Here is a 14,083-nt window from a genome sequence, read left to right as displayed (position 1 = left end):
CGACTCTCCCTTTCTGCCTGACGAGAAGTTCGCTCATCGGACCCACCGGCGTTCGTTAATTAAGATATCGATTCTTATTGTTCGTCGGCCGCCGAGTCGAGCGGACGTCCTGGCCGGCGCCTGATTTCACGCCCGCGTTAGGGGTTGCTCGTGTGCGCACGTTGTCGGTCACCCGCGACGAGGCAACCCCTCTACTTGCGCGCTTTTGTCACCTCGGAGCGTGGTAGATTCGCGATTTCGCAGCGTGTCGTATCGATTAATTGTCCAACGTTGCGGATTCGCCCTTTGCTTCCTTATCAGCGTTAAAGCGACAATGCGTCGCGTGTCTATGTTTCGCATCTCGTAAATTCTTAACTCTTAGAAACAGCAAATTGTCGTCAAACGAAATATATTCCGTATACAAGGAATAATAAAAAATAAGTTTGTCATTAAATTTTTATACGGTGAAAACTTCGCGTATGATATATGCAAAAATAAAACGATCAATTTTGAAATTTTCGAAAAATGACGATAATTTTTCCAAGTAAATAATCGCAATGTTGTTTGAAGATACGATTACTTTTATATCTCTTTGCATAGTGTTACTTTATTAGTATTATACTTATTTTTAGATTCAGAAAATATAATTGCAAACGCAATAAATGAATGTACTTATATTTCCTCATAAACGTCATCGAACTATACAATACGATGAAGAAATTTGAAGGAGAAAAGAGTCAGGTTAAAAAAAAAAAAAAAGATCACCACGACTGTCGCTTGATAAGTATCTTTATGAACGTACAACCGTGTGAATTGCCACATAGATCCAGGGAGCAATCCAGACAACGTATAAAGGCGAAGTAGACGGAACCGCGGCAGAAAAAAAAAAGAATCGAGTAATTACAAGGATTATATACTTAAGTCCCGTGAAGTCCGCCACTTGTGGAGCTTGTTCCCCCTTTTGTCATAGTGCTCGTATTTGCAAATACTGATAACACTACAAAATTTCATACCAAGACCGAGAATTATATCTTTACAACAGAGTATGTAATTAAGGCAAATTTACAAGTTTTACAAAGATTGATTTTAAGTTAAGTAATTATATATTTTTAAATAAGCCTATATCCCCCTACGACTCTCTTACTTTTTACAAAAGCAAGAGATAGAAAACTCATATGAAGATAGCTATTTTATGTTTTTGCAATGTTTGCAAAAGTAAATATATCTCGTAATATAACGCGATTATTTCTGAACGCGTTAAACACTTGTCGCATTCACGGAAACAAGTTACTCGATCACACTCGATTGCATTACGCTCGATAGATTTTATGACGATTTTCGACATCGTCAACTATCAATTTCGTCGTCCCTCGTTTCTTCCACTCGTCGATGGCGGCAACTCGACGCGCTACGTGCGCACATATGTAGAACGTCGAAGCTACAGGTGTCAGCGAGAGCAGTATTTTTCAGCGAGACCCGATGAGGGTGTAGGTGATAGAGCAAGAGAGAGAGAGAGAGAGAGAGAGAAAAGGGTAAAGAGCGCGAGCGAGGTGCGAGCGGGAGAGAAATGGAGAGAATGGGAGAGAGAGAGAGAGAGCCATTGAAGAGAGGACGGGAAAAAAGGAGAGAGGGACGGTTTCACCGCGGCAGGAAAACGGCGGAGTGCCGGCACGCACGTTGAATCTGCTAAACTCTCTCGCTCGTGCGTGAAATGCCTCGATATCACTGTTTTATTTCGGCCCGTTCGTTCACGTCACCCGTTCTCTCTTCCGTTTCTGCAATTCCGTCCTTTTTACTCCCGTCCGCCGACCGACCGACCGACCAACAGACGCTCGCACAACCCTTTCTCTCGTCGCGCTCTCGTGCCCGTTCGTGCAGATTTGATGACCCTCCCGTCACGATTTGACGATGATTCAATTGTCCACGACCGACTGAAACGAAGCACCTGCAAGTTGAGCTTTTTCATTCGCGCCGGCCTTTCATTTAATATTGGACGCCCGCTTTTCCGACACTCCGAATGACCGTTCTATTGGTTTAACCCAGCCAGGTAAAATACAAACGGATAGATACAAACCAACTTCCGTCTGATTAAAATATCGTGAAATTGTCTGCGTTTCTCGTTAAACGTCCAACTTAATCGAGATGAAATAAAATATGTCTAATAACTGCGATCTAAAAATTTACATAAATTAATTGGTTCTGAGAATATAATAGTATAGTGTAGAGCAAATTATATATGTAGATAAAAGATAAAGCTTTTTTTTCATCCATAAGGATCAACTCTATTCACTATACATGTATATAAATATAATTAGTAAAATATAAGTTATTTTCTAGGTGTAATTAATCAATTTATACATATTCAGAAGCTGTTAAAAAATTTGTTGCACGTTTCTGGAATAATATCGTCGCGATATCGTTTACAGCGCTCGATAAGTCGATAAATCGCAGAGTGGCCCGTTCGGCCAATTTAATTAATAATTATCGACTCGAGGAGTAGCGTCCTGCACAATGGCGATACTTCCTTCTGGCGTAATCCTCCGAAGATTAACGAGCCCGTACCAGAAGGGACCGCTCTCCACCGTCTCCTGCCGCCCCGGATCCTCTCTTCTCGCCGCCTCTCATGCGCTATATCGTGTCCTCTCTTACAGCCGCAAGACGCCATGGCGCGTCTTGCGGTGGTTGCGGCAAGAACCCTCGCCGTACCCGCATTAACGCAATTATGAATTTGTCGCGTTGGGATCTGACAATACAAGATGTCGCAGCCATTCTCCTGCCGCACCCTCCCACCCAACCGGCGAAGCCGCCGAACCCAGCTTGAGACCCTTAGCCCGGCTTTCCTCGTTTACACTAAAACCGATTTCGTGGACTATATGGATCGAGACGACGTGACATAAATGCAATTTACTGGGCCACGCGAATGATCGTACGACGGTATAGAGAACGCCAGTTATTATTGCGAAATTGATGGATATCAATCGCGATAGATTTATTTCAAATTATTCTTAAAAAAAAAAAACCCAAGCAAGTAGATAAAAATAACCAACGACATGTTCATAAATCAAGGACAATTTTAAAGAACCGTATTTGCAAGGATAGGCTAGAATCAACATTGTACTAAAACTAAAACAAACGCATCACGTAATATGACACGCTGACGAGACGCATAACCGTGTACATTGTTGCTCCAACTCGAAATTACAAAATGACATTAGGTGTCTGTTGGAGCCGCGAATGCTCCTCTTTGCCATTTATCGCGCCGAACGTCCAAGAAATATTCACCCGGCGCTTCACCCTGTCGTTTCTCCCTCGCGAATCAATATCCAATGTATTTCGTGTGCCGCCTTGTTAACCGTGTCGTTCGTTTTGCGGCGCGGGAAGAGCGAGTGTAGTTTCGGCAGCCCTAAGTTAGTTTCGAACGGTCCCGTGGAGCAATAACAGTAGCAGCGACAAGCTTCCTCTCTCTCTCTCTCTCTCTCTCTCTTCCTCTTTTCTCCTCTCTATCTCTATCTCTCTTTCATTCCGGTATCGTGCGGTAGCATGAGACGGGTGGGAGGACGAGAGGATCGTTGCGGCTCGCCGCAGGCGACTGCTGCGACCTGCTCTTCTCAGCGACAAATTCCTCCTCCCCGGCTCGACCGTTTCGGCCCGTCTCTCCTTCGCTCTTGCCTCTGCGCCTTCTCGTTTCGCCGTTTTGTCCCGTCCGTGAGTCTCTCGATTTCCCCGCTTGTCCTCGTTAAACTTGCAGAACGCGCAAGAAAATCAATCGGCGTGGTCCGGCAAGCCGCGAGGATCCTCGAGACGGCCTTTCTCGCAGCACGGATTGGAGAAAGGGCACAGACGAGAGGCCGGCAGGGCGATTCTAAATATCAAGGAGGTAAAGACTGCCTAGTCAGCCCTCAATATCGTGAGAGCCGCAGAGATCCGCGCAAACAACCCTGTAACCTTCGATTAAGCGACGGCCGGCCAGGTCGGTCCGACCCGCTGTGCTGGCCCCATTATCGCTAACTAATAAAGGATTTAATTGAAACCCCGGGGCTTTTGTTTCCAGTACTCGAGAGCTGTTCGCCTTTCCGAAACCACTTGGGCCCGAGGATTCGATCGGTTCTCGAGGTACCAACGCCCATCGGAATTCACTGGCAAACTGAATTTGTGAAAATGATGGGCAATATTTTGACCAGAAGCTAAGATTTATGATTTCGTTTTTTTCGATTACGCAAACTTCACGTGGCTTGCTTATTATTGAATATAATATAATTTACGAAGACATATTCGATTATCGAGATAGCTGACATCGTAATTGAAACTAAGAAATTTTAAATCTCTCGTGAATTTTTTATTATTCGACTGAACGAAAATAAATCGCGTCGACGATAATCCAGCCATAATTCATAGACAAAAGCGACAGAGATCGCTTATAATCGTGACGTGGATATAGCCGACTCCGTGCTCGTCCACAACTGTTTTCTACGAAGGGGAAAGAAGAAAGTTTGATCGCGGTAAGTGCCGCTATCACGAGATCACTTTCGACGCGATTTTTGCTCTGGATGAAAGCTCCGATCATTGTCGTGATGCCATGTTCTTAAATTCCACGCATATCGTGTCCGTTAGAAGCAGAACATTATTCTTAGGAATACGCAATCATATTAGTTTCCCAAGTCATTGGATTATTTATGCCATCTGCTATCGAGGGACCTCTGGATACGATAAAAGTGCTCTGTGCCCGCGGCTTCCTTCAATCATAGTTCTTATTGTCGCAATCAAACTCATGAAAATAGTAAAACATAAAAACATTATCAGAGAATAATCATTCATTGATAAAGTATGGATAATTCTGGGCGTATCGAAACTTTCATTTTAATGAAAAATATTAAATGCCAAGAAAATATTTTTTATATAGAAATTTTTTTGATTTCTAAACTATTGAAGAGAAGATCAAACAATTTTAGCGAAATAAGCTGCAAAGGATATACAAGAACTCTTCCTTTGTCAGATAATTTCAAGCAGACTTAATCAAAATTTAATTAAACATTATGTTGTTGAAATAATTTAATACGAAATTATTAAGTTGCAATAAAGAGATAGAATTCCATTATTGCATATATACAATATATATATAAAAATCGACGTTTCTTATTAAAACTTGCGCATAATCAATGTTTCCTCAGCGTATCAGAATATTATCGGGATATTCTCTTACGTCGAGTGAAAAATAGGGCATTAGGATATTAAGCGATAAAATTGCATGTGCACCGAAAGTTTCTCAAGAGCGACGAGAAAACGATAGGGACCATTGTGACGCAAATCGAAAGTTGCGCGCGATAAATCACTCTTCGTTTAGTTGAAAAAATATAAGAGAAGAGAGAAAAGGAGAGAAGGCTCGCGTGCTGCAAAAAGTAAGGTAAAAACTTACCTTGCTGGCGTGCGGTTGGACTGACTGTTCGTGAGAGAGTCTGCTGCTGCAAATCGGCCGAAAAGGCAGCCTGCCGTGTTTTGCTCAGGTATAACTGCAAGAAAGAAATGAATTACGTGAAATTATTCCTTCGACGTCAATTCTAATTTATAAACGAAGCGTATCTTTAATTGCATGTATTAGATGTGCTCAAGTAATGTGGGAAGACAGATGTGTCGTGACTAAATCAAATCGTGCACTATTTTAAATTACAAGACGAGCGAGTATAATTCACTTGTCAAGTAGCAAACAATAACGTTCAAATCATTTATTTTAATATTTAGCTATTATAAGAAGAAGTGATTTATAATAATCAATATTATTATACCTCGATATGTATGTATAAAAGCAATACAGTTGATAAACATGTATAAATTTAGCGTATGGATGTTTAATTCAATACGATACAATAATCAAAATCAAATAATATACAAATGAAAAAATGAAATAAAAATTGCATGGTATTTAATTTAGATTTATTTATTTTCATGATGTTTATTATTAATTTCATTTATTTTATCTATTTATTTCCAATAAAAATACTCTGATCCAAAATAATTATTATAAAGTAATATTAAATTTATTTAAGAAAATCCATTTATTATTATATCCATTCTGTAATTAATGAAGTAACGATAGTTGCCTCCGTTTAACGAGTTAATCGTAGCAAGAGAAACTCCCAGTCGCTTAAAACTCGTTTCGTTCGTGTATAAGGAAGACTCCGGAGTCGAAGAGATTTGGCATCCCGATCACGCGCTAAGGGCAAGCCATCCCCTTTAATATTAGGACCAAATCGGACCGACTCGCTTCGGTATAAAATAAAGGGCTGACATGCGAGCACGGCGGGAGAGCCGAGCCGAGCCGAGCCAAGCCAAGTCGAGGGAGAAGCCGACCGAAGCGGGAAGGGAGTCTCGCGCGCGCGAGAGAGTAACGGAGAAAGGCGTGGAAGACAGGCACGGAAGGGTGGCTTCACCACCGCGGTGAGGGATGACTGAGCGAGTCGGTTAAACGGGCGTCTTCTTTCATAAATTTGGAGGGCGCCCCCGGATAAAGGTTTAGAATAAATCGTTCGGCCTGTTATCCACTCCGACGTTGGCGGATAACGGCGAGAGCGACCCCGGATGGCTCAACAATCCCTCCTCAGCTTTCCCGCATGATCACAGGTTGTACCGCTTTGAGATGCGTTTTCCATCCACCGCACATGAAATTCCAAGTTTCATTAATACGTTATACGTTTAAAATCAATATACGAAATACGCGTCAAATATTCATGCGAAGTGGAAATAATGGAAAGACTTATAAAATCAATCGAGATTTTTCTTAAGAAGAAAAACTCATTTTTTTTGTTTGTTAATATATTATCGATATCTATTTTACATAATAATTCAGGAATAATTTAACGCAGAAATATTGCGCGTATAATGTAAGGGGTAACTCGCTACGCGCAAAACTGACTATCTAAAGCGAGCGCAATATGAAAGTTCAGACGGGGGTGGCTAGAATGCTCATAAATATATCCACGAAGATCGCACAAATCGCTCGTTCAAGGCCAATCCCCTTCGACGTTTCCTGCAAGAGATACGAGAGGGAACCCTTCTTCGTCTCGCGTAGAAATACGCGCGCCGATATGGCAAGTATATGCGAATTACATGCACGCACGCATGTAACATATACGAACACATGGTCCGAACGTATCAGACTATTGCAAAAAAAAAAAAAGGAATATGATGGAGAGAAGGAGAGAGAGAGAGAGAGAAAGAGAAAAGAGAAATGAAAGTAGAAAGGCGAAAACTTTTCAAGAGAGAAAGAGAGACAGACGAAGAGGCTAAACCAGGCAGAAAGCCAGTCCAATTTCTCAAACCTGTCCAATCTGTGTCGTATGCAAAATCAATCACGCTCTACCCTGCCATACCACTCTCCCGGGGAGCCCTCGGGGCCCCCACAATTTTCAAATCTACCCGTGGCCACGTGGTAATCCAACTCCTCAGGCGAAACTTCTCGCCGATCTAAGACAGAATCCTGCTACCGAAGCATCTTTTTTTCGATCTATGTCGTCTTTCTGACGATATGTGATATGTACATGTACCATATACCATGTATGAATAAAATGAATATTTAGTTATATTTATTTACCGCATTAATCAATGATGTGAATAAATAAACATGAAATTTTTAGAAATTAAACTCGAGTAGCGAGCGAGAGTATTTTTTAATTTCTAAAAAATATTTTCCCTTTTTTAATTTCTAAAAAAACATTTGTCAAAAGAACATTAACACGATAGGAGATTAATAATAATAATTTCATAAACATCTAAAAATAAATAATATAATATATATATATATACATAGTGATGAATTAGAAATAATATATATAAATTTCAATAATAATGCATATATGATAAACATTATAGCAAGAAAAAATATATGTACATAAATCAACAAAAGAATAATAACTTTTGATACATTGAGATGCACTCGTAATTTCGTGAACGTTATAAAGTTTATATTGAGCCTTTGAATCATGGTAATAATATCGTCGCGAGTGTATGCTCAAAAGGCAGGTCGCGACGCGGAGGAGAAGACATTTTAAAAAGTAAAATTCAGAAAGTCATTAGGAACTATCGGACGTTTGTTTCGCCGTCACCCGTCCATTGATATGCATTACCTTCGATCGGTAGCCGCGATCATTAAAAGGGTGTAAGGGCGCTCCGTAAGGGTTTCAAGGCCGGGTGACCGCCTCGAAAAAGTAATTTGTCCTTTGGGGGCGCGAACTTCAAAGTGGACGCGGGACGTTCGTCCCGCGTGCGGGCTTGCTACAACAAGCGTCGTTCTACTTGCGCCCCTTTCTACTTGGCGCCACTGATCAGACTTGCTGATTTTTGCAACGTCGCAACGTCGGCGTGGACCTTGTCCATCGGCGACCGTCAAGGGCCCACGGCTGTCGAAGCTCTCAGCCTCGAAAAGACGGAGAGAAGCGGGAGCGCGCCACGAGGGGTGGCGAAGAGTTTAGCATACGCATTTTGTACATTGAAATCTCGACACGTTCGTCCAACTTTAAATTGAAAACCGACCGACGCGCGTCGTCTCCCCGTCGTCGACGGTCGTCCCCCCCATCGTCTCGCAGAATGTCATCACATCAACAACAAAAGAGATTACGGTTAAAAATCGAAAGAATTTTAAAAACAAGTATGAAAGAAACTAGCCCATTCTATTCTTTCGAAAAATTATTTTATCAAGTTTAAGATATTAATTGTACAGTTAAAATTCAATGCAATTTTATAAACTCAAATTTACACTTTGGTATTTATTTCTTCATTAAAATAAAACGAAATATATGAGAAAATTTCAAAATATTTCAGAGCACGTTGTAATATTTGGAAAAATAAACTTATCTGATTGTTGTATCAAAGTCTTCTTCTTATCTTATAATAACATATTGATTAAAAGAATCGATTATAAAATTATAGCGAAGAAAATAAAATGGAAAGTATTTATATATAATATTGTTATTATGTATAATAATATATTATTAAATATAATAAAATATTGATTTTAAAAAATCAATTATAAAGTTATAGTGAAGAAAATAAAATGGAAAGTGTTCTAATGATGTATAAATTAAAAAACGGAATAAAGATAAAAAGAATATAGAAAAAGACGCTACAAAAGAACAAGAAAGATACTACAATACTTAATGACGTTATGTCAAGTAAAATAGTTACATCTTTACGTAAGATAGTTACAATTTGTTTATGCACATTGAAAAGATCCAGAAGCTGTTACATCTAAAAATTACGACAAGAATATGTTGTCTGCACCGCTACTTTCTATATAAGTAATAACATGAAATAATCGCTTTTCTCTCAGCGAATTTCCAAATCTTGCCACGTGACATTAGAAAGAAACGATAGTGAGAGATCGGGCATTTTTAATTAAATAATACTAATCACGGAGGGTAAAACCCTCCTCTCTGCGCAGGCAAATCTCATCTCGTTCTTTTCCTGAATCATCCTCCTTCTGTCTTTCTTTCACTCCGTCTTATGCGAAGCTCCTCCTCTCTTTCAGTCTCGCGAATCGTCTCTCTTTTAGACTTCGAATTGTAATTAACATTTGGTTCTCCCATTAGTGTAATTAAAGTGCCATTCCATAATCTAGGAGGCCGAGAGAAGAGAAGAGGGGCACCTTATCTTTCAGACTTCAGCCCCGGCTGCGGGGGTCGTTTTAACCCCCGCTGGGCGCCTCCAGCCCCTTTCCGGGTCTACGCCAACCGTCGGTTGCCCGTAGCTTCCTTCGGTGATAACTCCTTTTCGCGAGAAGACTCCCCCCGTTGAAGGAAAAAGGAAATCGCGGCAGGGAAAAAGAAAAACGGTGATTAAAACGTTTGGAAATCCGATATCGTATCTCTGCGTGCCGAGTCGTTCTATTCAGGATCGCGCGTACGTAAACCGATTTCGCGATTTCCGTTCCCTTAAAGGAGAAAGCTTGACGATATCAGATTTTAAAGCAGATAGCTATTCATATATATATGCAAGCAATATATATGTATATAATCTGTGTATATCTATCCACATACATAACGTAATTAAAAAAATAATTGCACAAAAGACGATGAATATGCGCCAGCGTAACACATTTTACAAAGATAATCAGCGGAAGGTGTCATTCCCAGATTGGATTCGCCGAGTCGCGCGAAGTCAGACAAAACAATAAAGATAAAGGACGAGGGGGAGAGGGCGTCGGTAATGGTAAAAGAAAAGCAAGCAGATAAGAAAAGAACTGTCTACGTTGACATTTTCCGGTGGTTGAGTTAATAATACGCGCGGTACACAAGGCGCGTCGAGCGGGGATGGATCCACAAAGTGCCATCATAAAGAGGCGCGGATGTGTTTATTCGGGAATTTGCCTTTTTTTTCCACCGTTTCCCCCGCTCGATCCGGATGCCACGAGATTTTTATCTTATTTTTCGACGACGATACCGCCTGGGGATTTATATACTTTTAGCTCTGGATTGAAAAGAAGGGCGTGCGAGCGACAGAAGAAAACAAGGGATGGCGAGAGAGAGAGAGAGAGAGAGAGAGAGAGAGAGAGAGAGAGAGAGAGAGAGAGAGTGACAGAGAGAAGGGGAGGGATGGGGACGACGAAGGAGTAGGAAGAATCACGATGCAATTATTTTCGTTCCAGCTCGTGAACGGATTTTAAGGCCGTCCGGCTTCGGTCGCTGGACCGAGGAGGAAAAAGAAGGCTGAAGACCAGAAAGAAGGATTAACCTCGTCAAGTGGGAGAGTCCGTGACAAAGACGTTAAAGTGGTCGAGAAGGGGATGAGATATATCGTTCCGAAATCTGGGGTGGAACGCTCACATCGTCGAGCATCATGGGACGGCGAGACACTAATGGCATTTTTATTATTTCTCTCTGGAGTCCCGGAGTAATGGGGCGCCTGTATGGTCCATTGGACGCGTGACAGAGTTGACAGCTTCTCACCTTTTCTACGTCTTTCGGGAAACGCCGATTTCCTGCGACGCGAGCGCGAGGAAAGATCACGCTACTTGTATCTGGACGGATAACTTCTTTTCACATTATCAGTACGAAGAAACTTTGATTATACAATATTCGCAAATAAATAAAATAATTATGCGCTGGATGAAGGGCACCAAAATTATCTTATTCTTCGTAGGTACGAATGCATTTATTAGACGTTTTGATCCGAATATTGAACCATCTTCAGTTATTTGACATAATATAAATAATGTCTGGAGCATGTCGAGCGAGCCGTACTTGTCAACGGTGACGATATTAATGCTCCTTATCTAGCGCGGTGGCTCTCATTTTTTTGCCCGTTTCATTTTATTTATTTATGAATATTTATTATATTTAGAGCCTAATTTATCTTTTAATATTTTTATATATATATATATTCTTCCCTTCAATATTATTCTCTATATATTATTTCCAGCCATACAAAACAGATTTATTAAATTAATTGGGCTACAAGCTTCACATTGAAAATGTTAATATTTTTTGAAAGTTACCTTGTTTAAATATATTTCCCTAACTTTTTACTTTAATGCAACAATATGATATATAAGAATCCTTGGGAGCAATTTTATTTAAAATAATATAACAAACACTTTACGATAAGATCAAAAAACATCATTTATTTTTAAAAGAAAAAATGCAAATAATTTTATGACGTAGCAGCAAAGTATATACTCGTGTTCAGCCGTTTTCAAAATGTCTGATGCCGCAAGATCGCAAATCATAAGTAGCTCGCCGCAATGTACGAGCCATTGCGCCGTCCTACGTACCCACGAAGTCGTTGGGCTCGTTGGGTTTTGATGAATGAGCCTCACATAAAGCTGAAGTATGGTAAAAGCCGCCCTGGCTACCGCCGTAATATTCTACCCTGGGAGCTTTTAGAATCGCTAATGACTAATGGCACCAAAAGAAGCCCCCCACCCCGATGGACGCTGCCTCGGTTCACGGATTAGCGTTTCGTGTGATTTTACCACGAAATTTCTGATCTCGCCATATCTAAGAACGTGAATGCGGCTTGCTGACGCGATCCTTTCACATGCTCTTTCGTATAGAATATTTTCATTCCCATATGTGTGTCATTCAATATTAAAATAAGAGTATTTTTAAATAATAATTAAACAATGTTACTATAATTTCGAATCAAACGATATTTATGGACTGAGAAAAATTCTTTTATAATATTAAATATAGGGGGGAAAGTTGGGTAAAACCGGGCACCTTTGTTTTTCGTAATAATGGCTGCTATCTACGGCTAACTTGTGTTATTAGTTGTAGATTGACGCCATCATTATTTTAAAACAAACCGAGCAAACCTATGCACATGATATTTCTTCTTTAATAAAAGTTTAAAATTTTTAACCCCCCCCAAAAGATCGATATCGAGGCAAGAATCGAATCGTCGGGCACTTTTTCCGTATAGAGCATCTGTTTCGGTAACTGTGACATTGCATTCTGTATATATTAGAGAGTATATCATATTAGTTTTGATCGACATTTTATAGGCCGAAATATGTACAACTATCGTATTTGTTACTTTTCTCGTGGCGGGGCAAAACCGGATACTTACACATGTCATATAATGAGAAGAGGGAGAACTGTTATCCTGACTTTGCGTCTCTACACAAAGTAGTTGAAAACAAAAATTAACGTTCGAAAAAAGAAATCGTTAAAAAAAAAGCTTTTTGAAACCCCTAAAGTTAAAAAATTAAATAAGGAAGTCCTACATCAATGTCGCGCGAACAAGAGGATATCTTTATTTGTGATTTTTATCAACAGAATACATCTTTATATTGATTTTGATTAAAATAAATCTAGATTTTCTAATTACACGACGTTTTGCATATTTTTAAATAGGTACCCGGTTTGACCTTACCGGTAAAATTTTTTTTTCAGCGATTAACTTTATTTTCTCATAGTTTAAGGTTCACTACAGATCACTGACGGTCGGCAAATTTTTTTTTTACTCTCAGATTTCTTGTAGGAAGACAAATCCAAAGAGGTACCCAGTTTTACCCTATTTTCCCCTATATATCAAATTAAACACAGATCAAATATACTTTCAATATTAATTTAAAAATCATAAAATCAGTTTTCGTTCTTCGTATAGTACATCTCAGAAATATCACATTAAACACAGACATAATATTGAATTTTTTTATCACATTTCAAAGTTCCATGATTCAATCATTCTTTTTACATATTTATATTTTGAATATTATCTTAAATTTAATTCTCTCTCCTTTTCACTTTGCTTAGAATAAAGCACAATATTTTCAGCATCTTGTAAGTCTCATATGCCTCGAATGCTATCAGTAGGTCTCGTCGACAAAAAGTTAGACTTGAATCAAGTATTATGAGCGGTCACGAAACATCGTGCGAAATAGGCAGCAAGCTTAGGCGGAGCTTACGATTGCTCGTGGACCGCATGGCTAACGAGGAGGATGCCACGAGAGATCCCACACGAGAAGGAAAAAGCAAGAGGCAGAAAATCTAGGCGCAGATCGGGGAGTAATGAGAGAAGGGTAGCCAAAAAGTACTTTAATATACGGCAATCCCCTTGGCTTGATACTCACAAACTCGGACCGAGAGCCGCTCTCTCTGCCCGCCTCCGCGTATTTCTCTCGCCGTCGTCGCGTGGCTTCCGATGAAATTTGGCGTCTTCCACATGAGCCGCCTTTGATGCCCGTCACTGCCATTCTAATTGCGGAAACCCCATCGCAATCGGCTTGCGAAAGTCGCAAAGTGAAAATCATGCGAAGCCGAATATGCGATTCTGCATGGAGTAGCTGTAACAATTTCTATGGGGCGAAAATGTTGTGTAAAAACTTCTTCTTCTTTTTTTTTTTTAATACATTACACGATTATTTCAACCATGTACTAGATTGATCTCGTATAAAGTTATTCTAATGTTAGGATATATTCTTACCGCAATTGCGTAAATACACATATGGTTGTCGATTGAAAAGGAGCAAAGTATGGAGCAAATCTGTTTATCTTGAATAATAGAAGTAAATGAACGGCTTTGTGTATAGAGTGAAACGGACCAATAATTGAGAAGTGACGGGGGACAGAGAAGAGCATCAATCCCTCAGTACTCTGCGTTGATACCACTGCTT

General features: G+C 40.0%; 1 protein-coding gene across 17 annotated transcripts in view; it reads right to left on the bottom strand.

Moving 5' to 3' along the window:
- LOC138943410 (uncharacterized) overlaps positions 1 to 14,083 on the bottom strand; it is a 333,199-nt gene that overhangs the window by 125,478 nt on the left and 193,638 nt on the right. For 16 of the 17 annotated variants that reach the window (XM_070314244.1, XM_070314247.1, XM_070314249.1 and 13 more), the window contains one exon: positions 5,393 to 5,486. In XM_070314244.1, coding sequence (XP_070170345.1) covers positions 5,393 to 5,486 — 94 coding nt within the window. Of the gene's footprint in view, positions 1 to 5,392; positions 5,487 to 13,540; positions 13,766 to 13,893; positions 13,905 to 14,083 lie in introns of those variants that run through there. The other variant, XM_070314248.1, reaches the window with a different exon arrangement.

The sequence above is a fragment of the Polyergus mexicanus genome, unplaced genomic scaffold (genome assembly GCF_030449975.1).
Source record: "Polyergus mexicanus isolate NDT 795.1 unplaced genomic scaffold, iyPolMexi1.0 SCAF_26, whole genome shotgun sequence".
Classification (NCBI taxonomy): domain Eukaryota; kingdom Metazoa; phylum Arthropoda; class Insecta; order Hymenoptera; family Formicidae; genus Polyergus; species Polyergus mexicanus.
The sequence above is the reverse complement of the archived record's forward strand: the minus strand, read 5'-3'. Positions and strand labels throughout refer to the sequence as shown.